Source organism: Suncus etruscus, chromosome X (genome assembly GCF_024139225.1).
Source record: "Suncus etruscus isolate mSunEtr1 chromosome X, mSunEtr1.pri.cur, whole genome shotgun sequence".
NCBI lineage: Eukaryota > Metazoa > Chordata > Mammalia > Eulipotyphla > Soricidae > Suncus > Suncus etruscus.
In genome coordinates this window covers 46,582,257-46,601,957 of record NC_064868.1, presented here as the reverse complement: position 1 = coordinate 46,601,957, position 19,701 = coordinate 46,582,257, and the positions used below count along the sequence as shown (strand labels likewise).

General features: G+C 36.7%; 1 protein-coding gene across 1 annotated transcript in view; it reads left to right on the top strand.

Moving 5' to 3' along the window:
• MAOB (monoamine oxidase B) overlaps positions 1–19,701 on the top strand; it is a 147,142-nt gene that overhangs the window by 100,282 nt on the left and 27,159 nt on the right. The window contains exons 8-9 of the mRNA XM_049767268.1: positions 5,398–5,557; positions 11,870–11,966. Coding sequence (XP_049623225.1) covers positions 5,398–5,557; positions 11,870–11,966 — 257 coding nt within the window. The remainder of the gene's footprint in view (positions 1–5,397; positions 5,558–11,869; positions 11,967–19,701) is intronic.

Below are 19,701 nucleotides of genomic sequence, written 5' to 3'. Positions count from 1 at the left end.
AATCTTTATCTCTATGGCACTAGGTCTGATAGGATGCTTGGTATTATTCTTGTTTGTAAATTTTTGTAAGTTAGCCTCATGTCCTAGAATATGATCTATACTATACAAAGCTCTTTGTGCACCAGAGCAGAATTATATTCAAATTTATCAGAAAGAAAAAGATTAAATCCATTAGTCCCAGTGTTGCAAATCAGCCCCTGATAAGGTTGATTGAAGGAGGGATGGGGGATGAGGCCTTTCTCCTCCAGCTCGGACTACGCATCTGTTACCCTGTTCAGTCGGCGGTTCTGAGGTGAATGTGGCGGGAAGAAAGCCAACAGGCAGTCAGGCTTCCAAAGAAAGCAGCTCTTTATTCCATGAAGAGGCCGAAGCCAAAAGGCCTAAGAATAGGCCCAGGAAAAAAGCCCCTCACCTTCCACAGACCCTTGCTTTTGCCCCAGAATCAGGTACTACCCAATGGTGGGATCAGATACCACCCAATGGTGGGAGCAGAATCAGGTACTACCCTAGGGTGGGAGCAGAATGTCAGGTCACATCCTAGGGTAGGGCACAATCATGGATCAGGGTAGGGTCAGTAACATAATAATCCCATGAAAATGTTTACATACACAACATCCCAGCTCTCTAGTTTCCATTTGAGGCTCTTATGTCTTTCCTGATATTCTGCCCAGTGAATCAATCCAATGTTGAGAGTGACATATTGAAATCTGACATTATTATAATGCTAGTATTCATGTGTTTTGGTCGGTTTGTGGGCAACGGCCTTACATACTTCACTGACCCAACATTTGATGGTGGACTATATATGTTGATTAAAATTAAATCTTATTGGTTTATTGTTCCCCTGATTAATAAGTATTGTCCATCCTTGTCTCTAATTACTTTCTTGAGGTTGAATGCTGTAAATTATCTGGGCTGTTAAATCCTTTGTTGGGTATTTGTGAATCCAAGAACAGTCCCCAGAATGAGAAATTACTTCCCATCCCCTTGTCCCCTTTTGGGGGGAGACCTTGGTAATATTTATTCACAGCAAATAATAATCTACACAGACAAGAAGGATAGGGTGTAAAAGATTGGGCAAAGAGAGCGAGAGAATCCTCTTGCAGCCTGCAGCTTTCGCAAAAGGACCCCTCTCCCCTCTCCATCAAGCTATTTATTGCTAACTCCACAGCGCCCCCACCTGGAAGGGCTAGGTGGGGCAATAGTCACAGAACAATCCTAAGGAAATACTTTTATATACAATTCCAAGAATAATCTTATGGAAACTTTTTCATATACTACAGAATGCAATTGATCTGATCTACCCTTTCCCATCTTTATTTTGGTTTCCTCTGACTTATTTAATTGTTTTTCATCCTTTTACTTTTAAGCCTGTGTCTATCCTGAGATTTTAGGTATGTTTTCTGTAAGCAGCAAATGATTGGGTTTTGTTTTCTTATCCAATCCTCCACTCTGTGCCTTTTTTTGTGATTTTTGGGTCACACCCGGCAGTGCTCAGGGGTTACTCCTGGCTCTATGCACAAAAATTGCTCCTGGCATGCACGGGGAACCTTATGGGATGCTGGGATTTGAACCACTGATGTTCTTCATGCAAGGCAAACACCTTACCTCCATGCTATCTCTCCGGCCCCACACTCTGTGCCTTTTGATGAGAGAGATTAATCCATTGATGTTTAAGGAATCTATTGACATAAAGGGCTATTGTGACATTATATTGTGTAGAATCGTTGCTATTACAATTGGTTGTTTGTTTTATATAAAAGTGACCATTGAGTAATTCATTTAGAGTCAGTAGAGTTATCACAAATGTTGCAAGTTCTTTTTTGTCTGAAAATGTTTTAATGTGTATAGTTTTTGTTTTTTTTTTTGGTTTTTGGTTTTTGGTTTTTTTTGGTTTGTTTGTTTTTGGGCCACACCCGGCGGTGCTCAGGAGTTACTCCTGGCTGTCTGCTCAGAAATAGCTCCTGGCAGGCACAGGGGACCATATGGGACACCGGGATTCAAACCAATCACCTTTGGTCCTGGATCGGCTGCTTGCAAGGCAAACACTGCTGTGCTATCTCTCTGGGCCCAGGTGTATAATTTTTTTTAATAAATATTAACCCTGTGTACTAGACTCCAACACATAATTTCAAAACTATAAAATTAGAACCCCCCAAAATTAATAAATTCAAGTGACCTTTATGTGCCTAAATCTTCTAAGAGTTGGCAACAGAACAGTGAATAAAATTGAATAAATTTGGGAGGCCACATAAGTTTACATTGAAATAATGGATAAAGGGAAAATCAAATATATAGTTAAAAATAAAGTATGCCAGATAGTGCTAAATACTGTGGAAAACCGTCAATCGAAGGAAAAACAATAAAAAATTAATCAAAGGAAATGGTATACCATAAGTTGGGATGGAATCATTGGTCATACAATTTTAAATGAAGTCATCTGCAAAAGCCTCAATACGAAGACGATATTTGAGTACAAACCCAAAAGAGATGAGAGAAAAAGCCAGACAGCTCTCCAGTAAGGAGTGCACAGGGTAAAAAGGTTGACAGTCCAAAGGTCTTGAGATAAAAACAAATCTGATATAAAGAAAAATATTCAGGTTTAAAAGGCACAAGGAAAGAATGATGAGTAACTATGTAAAAGAGATCAGAGATACAACAAAAATGTATTTTAGTGAATGTGTATTTTTTGAGTATATACTGCCAGAACCATACTTTTATTTATTTTTTTCCACAGATGAACAATGCTTTTATTCTTCTGTTTTTCCAAGTAGTGTTTAAAGTTTCATGACAAATTTCTCCTACATTTCTTTTTTATTTTTTTAATATCTTTATTTAAATGCCTTGATTACAAACATGATTAAGGTTGGGTTTCAGTCATGTAAAGAATACCCCCCTTCACCAGTGCATCATTCCTATCACCAATGTCCCAAATCTCCCTCTTCCCCACCCTAGCCGCGCCTGTACTCTAAACAAGCTTTCTACTTCCCTCATTCATTCACATTGTTAGGATAGTTCTCAATGTAATTATTTCTCTAACTACACTCATCACTCTTTGTGGTGAGCTTCATGAAGTGGGCTGGAACTTGTCTTTCAATTTTCTTAAAACCCATAGATGAGTGAGACCATTCTGCGTCTTTCTCTCTCTCTCTCTCTCTGACTTATTTTACTCAGCATAGTAGATTTCATGTACATCCATGTATGGTAAAATTTTATGACTTCATCTATCCTGACGGTTGCATAATATTCCATTGTGTAAATGTATCACAGCTTCTTTATCCATTCATCTGTTGAAGGGCATCTTGGTTGTTTCCAGAGTCTTGCTATGGTAAATAGTGCTGCAATGAATATAGGTGTAAGGAAGGAATTTTTGTATCATATTTTTGTGTTCCTAGGTTATATCCCTAGGAGTGGTGTAGCTGGATCATCTGGGAGCTCAATTTCCAGTTTTTAGAGGAAACTCCATATCGCTTTCCCTAAAGGTTGAACTAGACTCAGTGGTCGGCAACCTTTTTTTTTTCAACTGAGCTAAATCTCGCCAAAACCACACTGACAGAGGCTAGGAGCAGAGTCCTGACTCCTGGAGTGGCTGCCCAGCACACAGAAGAGCCAGACTGAAAGTGTAAAGAGCCACATGTGGCTCGCGACCCGCAGGTTGCGGACAACTGGAGATGCATTCCCACCAGCAATAGATAAGAGTTTCTTTCTCTCCACATCCCCGCCAAACTGCTGGTTCTCATTCTTTGTGATGTGTGCCAATCTCTGTGGTGTAAGGTGGTACCTCATAGTTGTTTTGATTTGCAACTCCCTGATGATTAGTGATGTGGAGCATTTTTTCATGGGCCTTTTGGCCATTTATATTTCTTTTTGTCAAATTGTCTGTCCATTTCTTCTCTCCGTTTTTTGATTGGGTTAGATGTTTTTTCTTGAAAAGTTCTTATCTTATGGGTACTCGGTGAATAGTTTCTCCCACTGAGTGTGTGGCTCTTGTATCCTGGGCATTATTTCCTTTGAGATGCAGAAGCTTCCCATTTGATAACCTGCTTTCACTTGTTTGGAGAATTCAGTTTCCTCTTTGAAGATGCCGTTAGTCTCAATGTCATGGAGTGATTTACCTATGTGTTGTTCTATGTACCTTATGGTATCAGGTCTGATATCGAGGTCTTTACTCCATTTAGACTTTACCTTCATACATGATGTTAGCTGGGGGTCTAAGTACAATTTTTTGCAAGTGGCTAGCCAGTTGTACCAACACCACTTGTTGAAGAGGCTTTCCTTGCTTCATTTAGGATTTCTTGCTTCTTTATCAAAAATTAGGTGTTTGTATATCTGGGGAACATTCTCTGAGTACTCAAGCCTATTCTACTGATCTGAGGGTCTGTCTTTACTCCAATATCATGCTGTTTTGATAACTTTTGCTTTGTAATACCATTTAAAGTTGGGGAAAGTAATGCCTCCCATATTCTTTTTCCCAAGGATTGCTTTAGCTATTTGTGGGTGTTTATCGTTCCAAATGAATTTCAAAAGTGTTTGATCCACTTCTTTGAAGAATGTCATGGGTATCTTTAGAGGAATCACGTTATATCTGTACAATGTTTTGAGGAGTATTGCCATCTTATGATGTTAATCCTGCCAATCCATGAGCAGGGTGTGTGTTTCCATTTTTGTGTGTCCTCTCTTATTTCTTGGAGCATGGTTTTATAGTTTTCTTTGAATAGGTCCTTCACGTCTTTGGTCAAGTTGACTTCAAGATATTTGAGTTTGCGTGGCACTAATGTGAATGAAGTTGTTTTCTTAATGTCCATTTCTTCCCTATCATTATTGGTGTATAAAAGGCCATTGATTTATGTGTATTAATTTTGTAGTCTACCACATTGCTATATAAATCTATTGTTTTCAGAAGCTTTTTGGTAGATTCTTAAGGGATTTCTAAGTAGAGTATCATGTCATCTGCACAGTGGGAGCTTGACTTCTTCCTTCCTATCTGGATGCCCTTGATATCTTTTTCTTGCCTAATCACTATAGCAAGTACTTCCAGTACTATGCTGAAGAGGAATGGTGAGATCGGACAGCCTTGTATTGTACAGAATTTAGAGGGAAGCCTTTTATTTTTTCTCCATTGAGGATAATATTTGCCATTGGCTTATGGTAGATGGCCTTGACTATATTGAGAAAGAGTACCACAATTTTTAACTTCAAATGATATAAACTCTTTGAAGTATTAAATTTGACAATAATATTGGCTCATTTTGGTTTAACAAAATCCTTATTAATTCTATGTTAAAAGGAGATTGAAGAAAAGGTTAAATAATGATTAACTGTAAATGTAAGGGAGAAATGTTAGGGAAAAAACCTATGAATAATGAATAATGCTTAACTATGCTCTTTTTCTTTCAGGCTAAGTATGTTATTAGCGCTGTTCCTCCTACTCTGGGCATGAAGATTCATTTCAATCCCCCTCTGCCAATGATGAGAAACCAGCTGATTTCTCGTGTCCCTTTGGGTACAGTCATCAAGTGCATGGTTTATTACAAAGAGCCTTTTTGGAGGAAAAAGGGTGAGTACTTCACTTATATAAATAACTTCAAGAAGTGTTCTAGGAAACTCAGTACTCTTCAGGCAGTAAAGTATTTTAATTAGAATATTTGAATTAAACATTAACCCAGGTTTTTTTTCTTTTTTTTTCATTTTTATTTTGATCATAATGGCTTACAGATCTTTCACAGTAGTATTTTAGGTACATATTAACATTGAATCAGGGGAATACCCATCACCAAATTTGTCCTCCCCACATCCCAGTTCCCTTTCTGCAACCCATATACCCCACCATCCCTCCCGGGCTGCTAGATTAGGTGGTCCCCATTTTGTCTAGCTTACTATTAGTGATCATATATCTATTTGGTCCTGGAACCCTCCCTTGTTTCCCCCTCTATTTAAGAGGCAGAGCTAGATAAATCGAGTTATGTGGTTTTGTTTGAAGGAAAGAAAAGCAATAGATTGGGGTACAAAATAGGAAAAAATGAAAAAAGAAAGAAGTCAATACGCTGAAAATGGGTAGAATCCTTCTAGAGGCTTTCAACCTCAGTTTGAGAGAGGATGTGAAAAAGGTAATTGAAACACCACAACAATACAGAAAGAAATATCAAATTAAATATCCAGTGAGCACTACAGCAATAAAGACAAGCACCACTCAATAGTCTTGGTTCTGAAATCAAATCATGCTGGAGCACATAAAGAAAGAGAAAGATAAGATAAAATAAAGTAAAATAAAATAATATTGGAGACATCAACTTCAATATCTACACCAAAATAAAGACGTCAAAAAATCGATCAATTGATAAATAAATATGTGGAAAAATGATTGTTTTGTGCTTTTTTTTTCCTTTTCTTTTTCCCCCTGCATAGGCAAGTAACTATTGGGGATATTATAGAGGGAATTCCCTTGGCCTAGGAGATACAGGGTTTCTCCACCCCTGAAGTATACTGTCATGGGATTAACTATATACTCCTTGCATGATCATTTACTCTCCCCTTGGTGCTTTCGTGGTGTATGGAAAACTTCTGCTTCATCTCGGATTTAACCCAGGTTTTAAGTAAACTTCCATAAATTAAAAGTCATAAAATTAGCTACATTTGTAAACGTTCTACTCTTTATAATTTAGAAAACTTTAATATAACCGCAAAATTTTGTTAAATTAAATCAGTATTTTCTAATATTGTCTTTATAAGGTATGGGTTTATGTGCTAGAGAGATAGTGCAGAGAATATAGTGATTACCTTGCAATCAGCTGACCCAGATACAATATTTGGCACCACATAATATTTCCTGAACCCCAACAAGAGTGATCCCTATGCACCAAGCTAGGAAGGAGTTGGTGTGGCTTAATCCTACTCAAAGTTTATGGATTTATGAAGCTATTCACAACTCCAAATATCCTGAAAGTTCTTCACTGTGGTCAAGATTCCATTAAATTAATTTAAATGCTTTTAGTTATTCATATATATATTTCGTATGTGTGCTGTTATGCTAGGTAGTATAGATAAGATTATTAGAATACTTGAGTTCTACAGTGGAGAAAATTTTCTGTAGCTTCTGTGCTCGATGTAGCCACCTCTAGTTACAAGTGGGTATTAACACTTGGAATATAACTAATGAGACTGACGAAGACATATTTACCTTTCTACATCATTGTGTTTGATTAAAACTCAAATGTAAACATCTGAAAATGCCCACCATTCAGAACAATGCTAGAATCCTACTACACTTATTCTTATCACTTCCACTTATTTTCTGTAAGAAGATCATCGAAGAATAGCACCACAGTCAGAAAGATATTACAGGGGATAAGGTGCGTGACTTTCATGGGTCGGAGAGATAGCATGGAGGTAGGGCATTCACCTTGCATGCAGAAGGGTGGGGGTTCGAATCCCAGCATCCCATATGGTCCCCTGAGCCTGCCAGGAGCGATTTCTGAGCATAGAGCCAGGAGTAACCCCTGAGTGCTGCCAGGTGTGACCCAAAAACAAAAAAAATTTTATAAAGATGCTTGATTTTCATTCATCTGACCCTGGTTTTATCCTGGTCTCACAAGTTTTCTCCAGGATAACGAGAACTTATACCTGAGCAGAGAGTCAGGAATAAGATATGGTCACTGCTATAATTTTCACAAAAAAGAAAAGCATTGTATTTTTCAGTGGGTCTGAGGATAGTGAAATAAAGAACAACATTATAGAAAGGAGAAGATTATGGTGGAAGCAAAAGGGAGTCATTTCAAAGGTTTACTTTAGAACTATTTTTCATTTATCTACACTTTTCAGCCATATGACAACCACCCAATTATCCACCATTTCAGGAAATCCTAACTGAGGACTATAATTAGATTAGTATCAGTTGAGCAAGAATTTTTCTATTAACCCCCAAAATTGAAGGGAGACAACAAAAGGAGCCTGCTGGTGTTAAGCTGAATGCTTTGGTGACCAACCTCACCCATTTTAGATGCTGATGGCAATTGGATAGGGCTTAGAGCCATGAAATCAAGACTTTTATTTTAATGACATAATGCCTTTGTAAGCAGATATATTCATTTCAATTAGTATGTATTAACTTTAATTTTATGCCTGCTGTGAGCTAGGCAATTTCAAAATTAGTTACTAATAAAAGATAGCACATGCCAAAATATAGTTCAATGCATGAAAAGAGGCTGTATTTGATCTCTGGCACTGCCTTAGTGCCATGGCTCAAACACTGAAAAGAGCAACTCCCAGGACCAGAGAGATAGCATGGAGGTAAAGCATTTTCCTTGCATGCAGAAGGACTGTGGTTCAAATCCCGGCATCCCATATGGTCCCCGAGCCTGCCAGGAGCAATTTCTGAGCATAGAGCCAGAAGTAAACCCTGAGCTGCCGGGTGTGACCCAAAAACCAAAAAAAAAAAAAAAAAAATAGAAAAAGAAAAGAGCAACTCCCAAGCGCACCACTGTGTATACCCTAACAGCAAGTTAATAAACAAAAAGGAAAAACCAAGTTTTCTACTCTCAAGAAATAGCTGAGTCTGATTCAGTTCTTGTTAACATGAAATTTGAGTAACATTTTAGAAACTGGTTTTAAATATAATCTAAAATCATATATAAAATATCAACAAAGTATTTTCAATTTATTTTGTTACTTTATTGATGAATTTCTTCCATTGGCCAATGTTGTGTACCTCTAGTATGAGAGGCAATATACTTGACATTGTACATTCAAAGTTATGTTACTTAACTTGAATGCAATAATGTGAACAGATAATTGCATAAAAATGTATTGAGTTATCGACATTCATTGATGTTGTCATTATATAGGTCAATATAGAAAACTTAGAGCTCCCAAACTAACAACCAATATAATTCTTGTTATACTGATAAGTTAATCCATAATAACTATTTAGAGTATTCTGTAAGGGAATGAATGTTGAAAAAGTCAATTTTTTATAATTGGGTCTTGTTTTGTGTCATACCCTGAATACCACTGAAGACCCATAAAAAAAAAACTCAGGGAATATAATTGAACAGGAAAATAGGGGATTTTACAGTGTCTAAGTGGCAAAAAAGGAAGACCTAGCGAAAGAGAGTGAGAAGAGAGAAGAAAAATGTCTGCCAATGAAGCAGGAAAGGCTGATGGCAGGGGGAAGGCAGGAGGAAAACTGGGGCATTGCCAGTGAGGAATGTTAACTGATGAAGGGATGATGTTGGACAATTTATGACTGAAAGTCAATCATGAACAAATTTGTAACTGTGTACCTCATTGTTTTCTATTAAAATTTATTATTGTGCAAGTTAATTTAGTTTTAACAATTATTTATTTAAGCACCGTGGTTACAAAATTGTTCATAATTGATTTTCTGTCATAGAGTGTACAATATCCTTCACACCACCAGTGTCCTCAGTTTCCCTCCCACCCACCCCTGCTTGTTTCTAGGGCATGCATTTTTCTTCTCTCTCACACACACATATACACACTTTCTCTTTTTTCTTTTACGATTCTGTTTTGCGCTATTGTTAATGAAGCAGTATACTGCATGTCACTTTATCCCCATTCAGTTATTTATTCTTAGATATTATTCTATGGTTAGGTAAACTTTGAATACATGTAGTGCACTAAAATATATATATATGAATATACAAAAGAAAATTTATAACATGTATATGTAATAACACTTTAAATATAATGTATCTTTTGGAGGCAGAGTTGGTCCACATGAGGCTGCGCTCAGGTCTTAATCTTGGCTCTGCACTAAGAAATTAGTACCGGTAGGGTGTTTGCCTTTCCCATGGCAAATTGGACTGGACCCCGGTTCGATTCCTGGCATCCCATATGGTTCCCCGAGCCTGCCAGGAATGATTTCTGAGCGCAGAACCTGAGTGCACCGGGTGTGACCCTACCTCCCCAATAAACCAGAATTCTCTACTGGAAGGCTAGGGGGTCCATATGGGATGCTTATCAAACCCGGGTCGGTCCGGGGTCCGCCTCCAATCAGTTGTGTACAAAGGAAATGCACTACTGCTCTTCTATCGCTCAAGCCCAATATATTGTATCTTTTTAAGAGCATCTTTAAAAACTATGATACATAGTGTACTAAAAATTACTCTTTTTCTGTTAGCAAGGTGTCATTTGGTCACTTGGGCACATTTAAATTTACCTCATTTCAGGTAAGAAATTTTACCCTTATAACACAAGCTGCCTTGTAAACTAAAACTTTATAAATGACAAATAAGTGGATGAATTAGACATGCAAATATTCTCAAGTCAAAACATGCATATACACAAATCTACTTCATTTTACAAGCCAGAAACCATACCTTCATCACAATTAGCCCAAGTTCCAAGTTTCACTATTGCTATGCATTCCAAACATTTACAAGTTTTCGCTGTTACATACTACTCTGCAATAAATACTTCTTTCATATAATAATGGAGTTTATAAAGGATATTTTTCTTTTTGATACACTTGTAAAAGTAAAATTGTAAAGTCAGTTAACATGTCTATCCACAGCTTACAATTATCTTAAATTTTTGTCAGTCAATAAAAGAAGATAACCTATTTATCTAACATTTGTAGGCTTTGTTATTATAAGACTTAGAAGATGATTTAAATAAATTGATTTAAATATATGTATATATTTATTTATTATAATTTATGGGTTTGTGGATTTGTGCCACACCCAATTGTTTTCAAAGCTATTCCTGGCTCTATGCTCAGGGATCATTTCTGGTGATGCTTCAGGGTCTATATGCAGTTTCAGGATCAATCCATTGCAAAGAAAGGACCATACTTGCCTGCCATTCTATCTCTCCAGCACCCTAATGTATCAGTTTAAAAAAATCGTACTTACAATGGTTACATACTACTGAATTTTCATATATACATAGGACTTTTCTAGACTAGAAATTTTATTCCATTGGTCTTTGTCACCAAGATAAAAATGTTTGTGTAATATTGCATATTAGATTTAAATATTAAGTAGTCTGTTTATTCCTAACTTATGCACATTAACTCACCAAAAGTAATGTTATAATTGTAAAATACACTTAAATAGAATTTTTCATTGTTTTGGGGGCCAAATCCAGTGGTCATCAGGTCTTACTTCTGGAGTTGTGCTCAGAATTCACTCCTGGCAGTGCTTGGGGAAATCATACATTGTGGTAGGGATTTAAATGAAGTCAGTGCATGCAAGCAAGTTATCTACCATCTGTACTATCTCTCTGGCCCCATAAATGTAGAATTTATTTTTGTTTTTGGGTCACACACAGCAGTGCTCAGGGGTTTCTCCTGGCCTGGTGCCTAGGAGTCACACCTGGCAGGCTCGGGGAACCATATAAGATGCCAGGATTTGAACCGGGGTTCATCCTGTATTGGCTGCAGCAAAGTAAACCCCTTACCACTGTACTATTTATTGCTCCAGCCCCAAAAATAGAATTTATAAAAGCCAAAATTAAAAAGCAAATTATAATTTTTCCATCTACTATCTAGATGTGAGATCTTGGTATGCACAAGCCACTTACAAAACAATAATAGACAGATATTACTTCTCCACATCTGTCGTGTAATATGGATTGTCATTAATAAGGACATAGGAGATAGAATTTTAAAGGCAAAGAAAACAAGATTATATTAAAAGGGTATTTGCATTATACCTTATTGCTTTTTCCCTTGAAGAGAGGGACTTTCTGTTACATTTTCCTTTGTAGAAAGTACTTACTATTTTCATTTATGTAAAGTATAATATATTTGAATTTCAGTCTTCTAATGTTGAAAAAGAGATTATTTGTTGTAATTGCTATGTATAGCTTTTTAGGGTACCAAATATCTTGTATTTTGCTCTTCTTCAAGATTTTTGTGGAACCATGATTATTGAAGATGAGGAATCTCCAATTCCCTATACTTTGGATGATACCAAACCTGATGGCACCTATCCTGCCATAATGGGGTAAGATACAGCAATGATTGTCTGGACACTATTCAGTGTTGACAGTATAACTGCATAATATGTATATATGTGCCCTAAATTTTCTTATATAAATTATCACCAAATGTAACTATTCTTTAAATCTAGCAGCGAACAAATTCTTACTGCTTTTTTAAAAAATATATATTCAAATGAATGTTTAGAAAGGATGAGAGATACCAAAAACATTTTAAGTTTTATTATATTTGTTTAAATTTTATATTTAGTGCTAGAGTGGATGTAATTTGGGAATCTTCTTTCATGGAATCATGATATAAAGTCCTGACTTTGAGTCATTTACTAAAGGGCCTACTTATGAAGTCTATAGAATTTCCAAGAAACACTAAGGTTTTTCAAAACCCTCTACAGAAGAATCCAGTCCTCTGCTCATCAGCGTATACAAGCATAGGTGGGGAACATTGCAGAGTACTGGTTTCTCTCATATATGTATCTCCCATAGTCCTAGAGTGACAGGGATTACAACAGGAAGCTCAAAGGTAAATGTTAAACTGAAGATAACATAGGACTGTAACTTAAGGTAGGTTCTGCAAAACTGGAAACTTTAGAGGCACCATAGTACTGAAAGAACTAGATGGCAAGGACTGCATGATAATGGAAATATTTAGATCAGGGGTCCTCAAACTTTTTAAACAGGGGGCCAGTTCATTGTCCCTCAGATCATTGGAGGACCATACTGTAGGAAAAAGAAAAATTATAAACAAATTCCTATGCTCACTGCATATATTTTATTTTGAAATTAAAAAAGGGGGTACAAATACAATATTTAAAATAAAGAAAATTAAATCAACAAATTTACCAGTATTTCATTTCTTATTATTTTTAAAAATAATATTTTTATTTAAGCACAATGATTACAAATATGTTTGTAGTTGGGATTCAGTCATAAAAAGAACATTCCCCCTTCACTAGTGCAACATTCCCATTGCCAATGCACAACAACATCCTTCTCCCCACATCCCCTGCCTGTATTTCAGACAGGTATTTTACTCTCTCACTCATTACCATTATCATGATAGTTGTTACTGTAGCTATTTCTCTACCTGTACTCACCACTCTTTGTGGTAAGCTTCATATCTGATACCTAATCTTAAAGATCACACTATGAAATATACGGGCATTTATTTCTGTGAAGAGGATTCTTCTTATATGAGTCTAAGTCAAACAATGCTTCCTAAATCACTAAATATATAGGATATTTTTAATTAATATCTTTATTTAAGCACCTTGATTACAAATATGATTGTAGTTCGGTTTCAGTCATGTAAAAAACCCTTCACCAGTGCGACATTCCCATCACCTATGTCCCAAATCTCCCTCCTCCCCATCACATCCCACCTGTACTTTAGACAGGCTTTCTAATTCCCTCATTCATTCACATTGTTAAGATAGTTCTCAATGTAGTCATTTCTCTAACTGCACTCATGGACTCTATGTGGTGAGCTTCATGTTGTGACTGGACCTTATATCCCTCCTCTCTTTTGTCTCTGGGAATTATTGTAAAAATGTATTTTATTTTTCTTAAAACCCATAGATGAGTGAGATTATCCTGTGTCTATCTCTCTCCCTCTAACATATTTCACTCAGCATTATTATTATTATTATTCCATGTACATCCATGTATAGGAAACATTCATGACATCATCTCTCCTGACGTCTGCATAATATTCCATTGTGTATATGTACCATAGTTTCTTTAGCCATTCATCTATTGAAGGGCATCTTGGTTGTTTCCAGAGTCTGACTATTGTAAATTGATCAATTTCCAGTCTTTTGAGGAATCTCCATATCGCTTTTCATAAAGGTTACACTAGATGAGGTTGTATTACCAGCAGTGAATAAGAGTTCCTTTCTCTCCACATCCTCTCCAGCACTACTTATTCTCATTTTTTGTGATGTGTGCCAATCTCTATGGCATGAAATGATGTCTCATAGTTGTTTTGATTTGCATCTCTCTGTTGATTAGTGACGTGGAATATTTTTTCATGTGCCTTTTGGCCATTTGTATTTTTCCTTTGTCAAAGTGTTTGTTCATTTCTTCTCCTCATTTTTTGATGGGATTAAATAATTTTTCTTATAATGTTCCATCACTGCCTTGTATAATTTGATATTAGCTCCTTATCTAATGGGTATTGGGTGAATAGTTTCTCCCACTCATTGGGTGGCTCTTGTTTCCTGGGCACTATTTCCTTTGAGGTGCAGAAGCTTCTCAGCTTAATATAGTCCCATCTGCTTATTTCTGCTTCCACCTTTTGGAGAATGCAGTTTCCTCCTTAAAGATGCTTTACATCTCAATGTCATGGAGTGTTTTACCTATGTGTCATTTTATATACCGTATGGTTTCAGGTCTGATAACAAGATTTTTAATCCATTCGAATTTGACCTTCATACATGGTGTTACCTGAGGATCTGAGTTTGTTTTTTTGCAAGGGGCTAAACAGTTGTGCCAAACCACTTGTTTCAGAGGCTTTCCTTGGTCCATTTTGCATTTCTTGCCCCTTTATAAAAAACTAGGTAATTGTACGTCTGGGGAACATTCTCTGAATACTCAAGCCTAATCCACTGATCTGGGGATTTCTCTTTATTCCAATACCATGAAGTTTTGATAACTATTGCTTTGTAATACAGTTTAAAGTTGGGGAAACTTATGCCTCCCATATTCCTTTTCCCAAGGATTTCTTTGACTATTCAAGAGGTTTCTTTTTGTTCCAAATGAATTTCAGAAGTGTTTGATCCACTTCTTCAAAGAATGTCATAGATATCTTTAGAGGGACTGTGTTAAATCTGTACAATGCTTTGGAAAGTATTGCCATTTTAATGTTGTTAATCCTGACAATCCATGAGCAGGGTATGTGTTTACATTTTCGCATGTCCTCTCTTATTTCTGGGAGCAGAGTTTTATAGTTTTCTTTGTGTAGGTTCTTCACATCTTTAGTCAAGTTGACTTCAAGATATTTGAGTTTGTGTGGCACTAATGTCAATGAGGTTGTTTTCTTAATGTCCATTTGTTTCCTAATAATATTGGTGTATAAAAAGGCCTTTGATTTTTGTGTGTTAATTTTTCAGCCTGCCACATATCTATATGAATCTATTGTTTCTAGAAGCTTTTGGTCGAGTCTTTAGGGTTTTCTAAGTAGAGTTTCATGTCAGCTGCAAACAGTGAAATCTTGATTTCTTCCTTTCTTACCTGGATTCCCTTGATATCTTTTTGTTGCCTAATCGCTATAGCAAGGACTTCTAGTATTATGTTTAATAAGAGTGTTGAGATAGGACAGCCTTGTCTTGTACCAGAAAATGGAGAAATGGCTTTTAGGTTTTCTCCACTGAGGATAGCATTTGCCATTGGCTTCTGGTAGCTGGCCTTAACTATATTGAGAAAGGTTCCTTTCATTCCCATCCTGCTGAGAGTTTTTTTTATGAAGAATGGGTTTTAGACCATATCAAATGCTTTTTCTGCCTCTATTGATCTGATCATGTGATTTTTATTTTTCTTGGTGTTGATATTGTGTATTATGTTGATATATTTACAGATGTTAAATCATCCTTGCATTACTGGGATGAAACCTAATTGATTGTAGTGAATGATCTTCATGATGAGGCTTTGGATCCTATTTGCCAGGATTTTTTTTGAGGGTCTTTGCATCTGTGCTCATATGGGATATTGGTCTGTAATTTTCTTTTGGGGCAGCATCTCTGGTGTAGGTATCAAGTTTATGTTGGCTTCATAAAAGTTATCTGGAAGTGTTCTCGTTTTTTCAATTTCATGAAAGAGTCTGGCCAGGATTGTTAGTAGTTCTTCTTAAAAGGTTTGAAGAATTGCTTACGGAGTCCAACTGTGCCTGAACTTTTGTTTTTGGACAGATTTTTTTTATTATTTTCTCCATACTTATGGGATGTTTAGATTTGATACATCCTCCTTATTCAACTGTGGAAAGTTATAAGTATCCAAGAATTTATCTATTTCTTCAGGTTCTCATGTTTTGTGGCATAGAGTTTCTCAAAGTATTCTCTGATTACCCTTTGAATCCCTGCAATGTTTGTAGTGATAGCCCCCTTTTCATTACTAATATAGGTTATTAAGTTTCTCTCTTTTTGTGAGTCTTGCCAATGGTCTATCAATTTTGTTTATTTTTTCAAAGAACCAACTTCTGCTCTTGTTGATTTTCGGATTGTTTTTTGGGTTTTCACTTCATTGATTTTTGTTCTAAGCTTTGTTATTTCCTTCTGTCTCCCTATTTTAGTTCCTTTTGTTGATAATTTTATCATTTTATAAGTTGCATCATTAAGCTATTCAGGTATGCTTCTTCTTCCTTCCTAATGTGTGCTTGTAAAGCTATGAATTTTTGTCTCAGTACCGCTTTTGCTGTGTCCCACAGTTTCTGATAGGTTGTGTCTTCATTGTCATTTGTTTCCAGAAAAATTTTGATTTCCTCCTTGATTTCATCTCAGACCCACTGGTTGTTCAGTAGTAGGCAGTTTAATTTCCAGTTTTTAAATTTTTTCTGCTGTGTTCCTTTGTAGTTCACATCTAATTTCAGAATCTTGTGGTCAGTGAAGATAGCCTGCAAAATTTCTATTCTCTTGATTTTATGGCGGTATGTTTTATGTGCCAGCATGTGGTTTATCCATATACATTGGAATAGAATGTGTATCCAGGTTTCTGGGGGAGGAGTGTCCTGTATATATCTACTAGGCCTCTTTCTTCCATTTCTCTTTTCAGGTCTAGTATATTTTTGTTGGGTTTCAGTTTGGTTGACCTATCAAGTGTTGACAGGGCCATGTTGAGGTCTCCCACAATTATTGTGTTGTTATTGATATTATTTTTCATGTTTGTCAACAATTATATTAAATATTTTGCTGGTCCCTCATTGGGTGCATGTATGTTTAGGAGAGTGATTTCTTCCTTCTGTACATGTCACTTGATTGTTACAAAATGGTCCATCTTTGTCCCTTACAACTTTTCTGAGTGTACCGTTTGTGTCATCTGATATTGTATGGCCACTTTAGCTTTTTTAAGCATGTTGTTTGCTTGGATGATTTTTCTCTAGCCTATTATTTTGAGTTTATGCTTGTTGTGACTATTCATGTGTGTTTCTTGTATGCTGCAGAATGTTGGATTCAGTTTTTTGATCCATTTTGCCACTCCGTGTCTCTTAACTAGTGCATTTAGTCCATTGACATTGAGAAAGATAATTGTCTTAGGATTTAGTGCCATTTTTGTGTAGAAGAGTGGTGTGTCTGTTGGTCAGTCTTGTCTTAAAGTAGACTTTCAGTTTTTCTTTTAAGACTGGTTTTGAGTCTGTAAAGTTTCTGGGCTGTTGTTTAACATTTTTCAAACCTGAAAGTGAGTTTTTCTGGGTGCAGTATTCTAGGCAAAGCATTTATTTTATTGAGTTTTGTCACTATGTCCCACTACTCCCTTCTGGCCTTGGGTGTTTCCTGTGACAGGTCTGCTGTAAATATCAAGGATGTTCCTTTGAATGTAATTTCCCTTTTTGATCTTGCTGCTTTCAGTATTCTGTCTCTATCTGTGGGATTCATCATTGTAACTAGGATGTATCTTGGTGTGTTTTTTCTGGGGTCTCTTTTAGCTGGTACTCTTCAGCCATGCAGGATTTGGTTGCATGTATTCTTTAGCTCTGGTCGTTTCTCTGTAATGATGTACGTGACTGTTGATTCTTCCTGGAGATTTTCATTGGATCTCTGGGACTGTAATGATTCTTAAGTTTTTTCTTTTGAGCTTATCAAAGACTTCTATTTACATCTGTTCACATTCTTTGAGTAATTTTTCCATTATCTGAACATTTGCATTAAGGCTTTTTTCCAATCTCTTCTGCTATATTGAGTTGTTATGCATATCATCTTCCAGCTCATTAATTCTATCTTCAGATGCTGTTATCCTGTTGCAGAGGTTTTTCATTGAGTTTTTCAATTCATCTATTGAGTTTTTCAGACCTGTTATTTCACCTGATATTTCAGTTTGGAGTTTTCTGATTTCTGTCTTCATATTTTCTTGGTTCTTATTAGTGTTCTGTTCAACTTGATCTATGCTTACTTTGAGTTCTGTGAACATCCTCCATATTTCTTCTCTAAACTCCATATCAGAGAGACTATCTAGGTGGTTGGCCATTTTGGGGTTATCAGAGTTGTCTTCTTCATTTTCTATGCCTGGTATTGGTCTGCATTGTTTCCCCATTTCCATGCTTGCGCTGTGGGTTTTTCTATGTGTTGTGGTGATATTCATTGGCTAGATGATGTGCACAGCTGTGAAGCGAAGTGGATCGCTCATGCTCCTCTGGTTCCATGCTTTGCGGGTGGGTTGACTCACCTCCAAGGAAGAAAAACCCTAAAAAACGAATGCCACAGAGGATCGGTTATTAGGCTGAAGCAGGCAGAGAAAAGTCCAAAGATGTCTGTTGTGCTGCAGAGATACATCAGAACTCAGCTGGCTCCACCCTTTTTGGGCAGGTTGACTCTTCTCCAAGGAAGAAGAGCTCTCAGGGAAGAATGCCACTCAGAATCAAGTCTTAGGCCAAAGCAAGCAGAGAAAGGTCCAAAGATGTCTGCTGTGCTGCAGAGACACAGCAGAACTCCTCTGGCTCCACCCTTTATGGGCGGGTTGACTCACCTCTAAGAAAAAGAAGCCCTTAGAGAAGAATGCTGAACTAGATCAGTTCTTAGGCCAAAACAAGCAGAGAAAAGTCCAAAGATGTCTGCTGTACTGCAGAGATACAGCAGAACCACTTACCAGTATTTCAATGGAATCTATGGACCTCACAGCTTTTGGCTAATGAAATGGTCAATGTCCAGTTCCATATTTGTCACTGCTAGTCATAACAAATGATGCAAGTGTGCATCTATTATTCATGATCTGGTAGGATATTTCAAATGTTTTGTTCTAGAAAAAGTTTGTTCACAGACATAAGTGCTGCCAAAGATGGTTACCGTTTTAAGTGTATTGTTCCTTAGAGGACGATATGTCTCAGAGGAGAGAGATGCACAAAAATTAAGAAGGCTGCTTGACTTGAATGCATATTTCAGAGAGTCACAATTCAACTGATCAGCCAGTTTCATTTGGTAAACTGTACCTGCATTTTCAATGTCAATAGAAAATGGGCTATGGAAAAACTGTATTTCCTTTGTGTGGAACAAAGCTTTTTATATCTAATTTGGAACTACTTTTGCAATATTTCCAGTGAATTCACACTTGTTTTCTTTGGGAATGCAACAAACGGTTTTTCTGCTGACAGATTTTGAGTTGTGGAAGATGACAGAAGTTTTCCTCCTTCACTTGTTTGATGAGGAGGCCTAATTTTACTTCAGATGCTTTTACATGTGATTGCATTTCACAGATAAACTTCCCCTTTCCTTGAAGTTGCATGTTGAAATTGTTGAGTAGCTCTGATACATCTGTCAGAAAGGCAAGGTGCCATTTCCATTCTGCATCATTGAGGTATGGTACGACTTTGGTTTTTGAAAGCAGAATAATATGTGGAAGTAACTCATAGAAACATTTCAAAACTCTACATTAACTCAGCCAATGGATTTCTCTGTGATACAGAACATCTTAATATACAATATTTAGCTCAGAAATAATTCCTTAAATTGCCTGTGGTTTAGTGCATAAGCTCTAATGAAGTCAACACAAGATACCACAATTATTATAACAGAGTCCCACTTCAGTGATTTACAACACAGC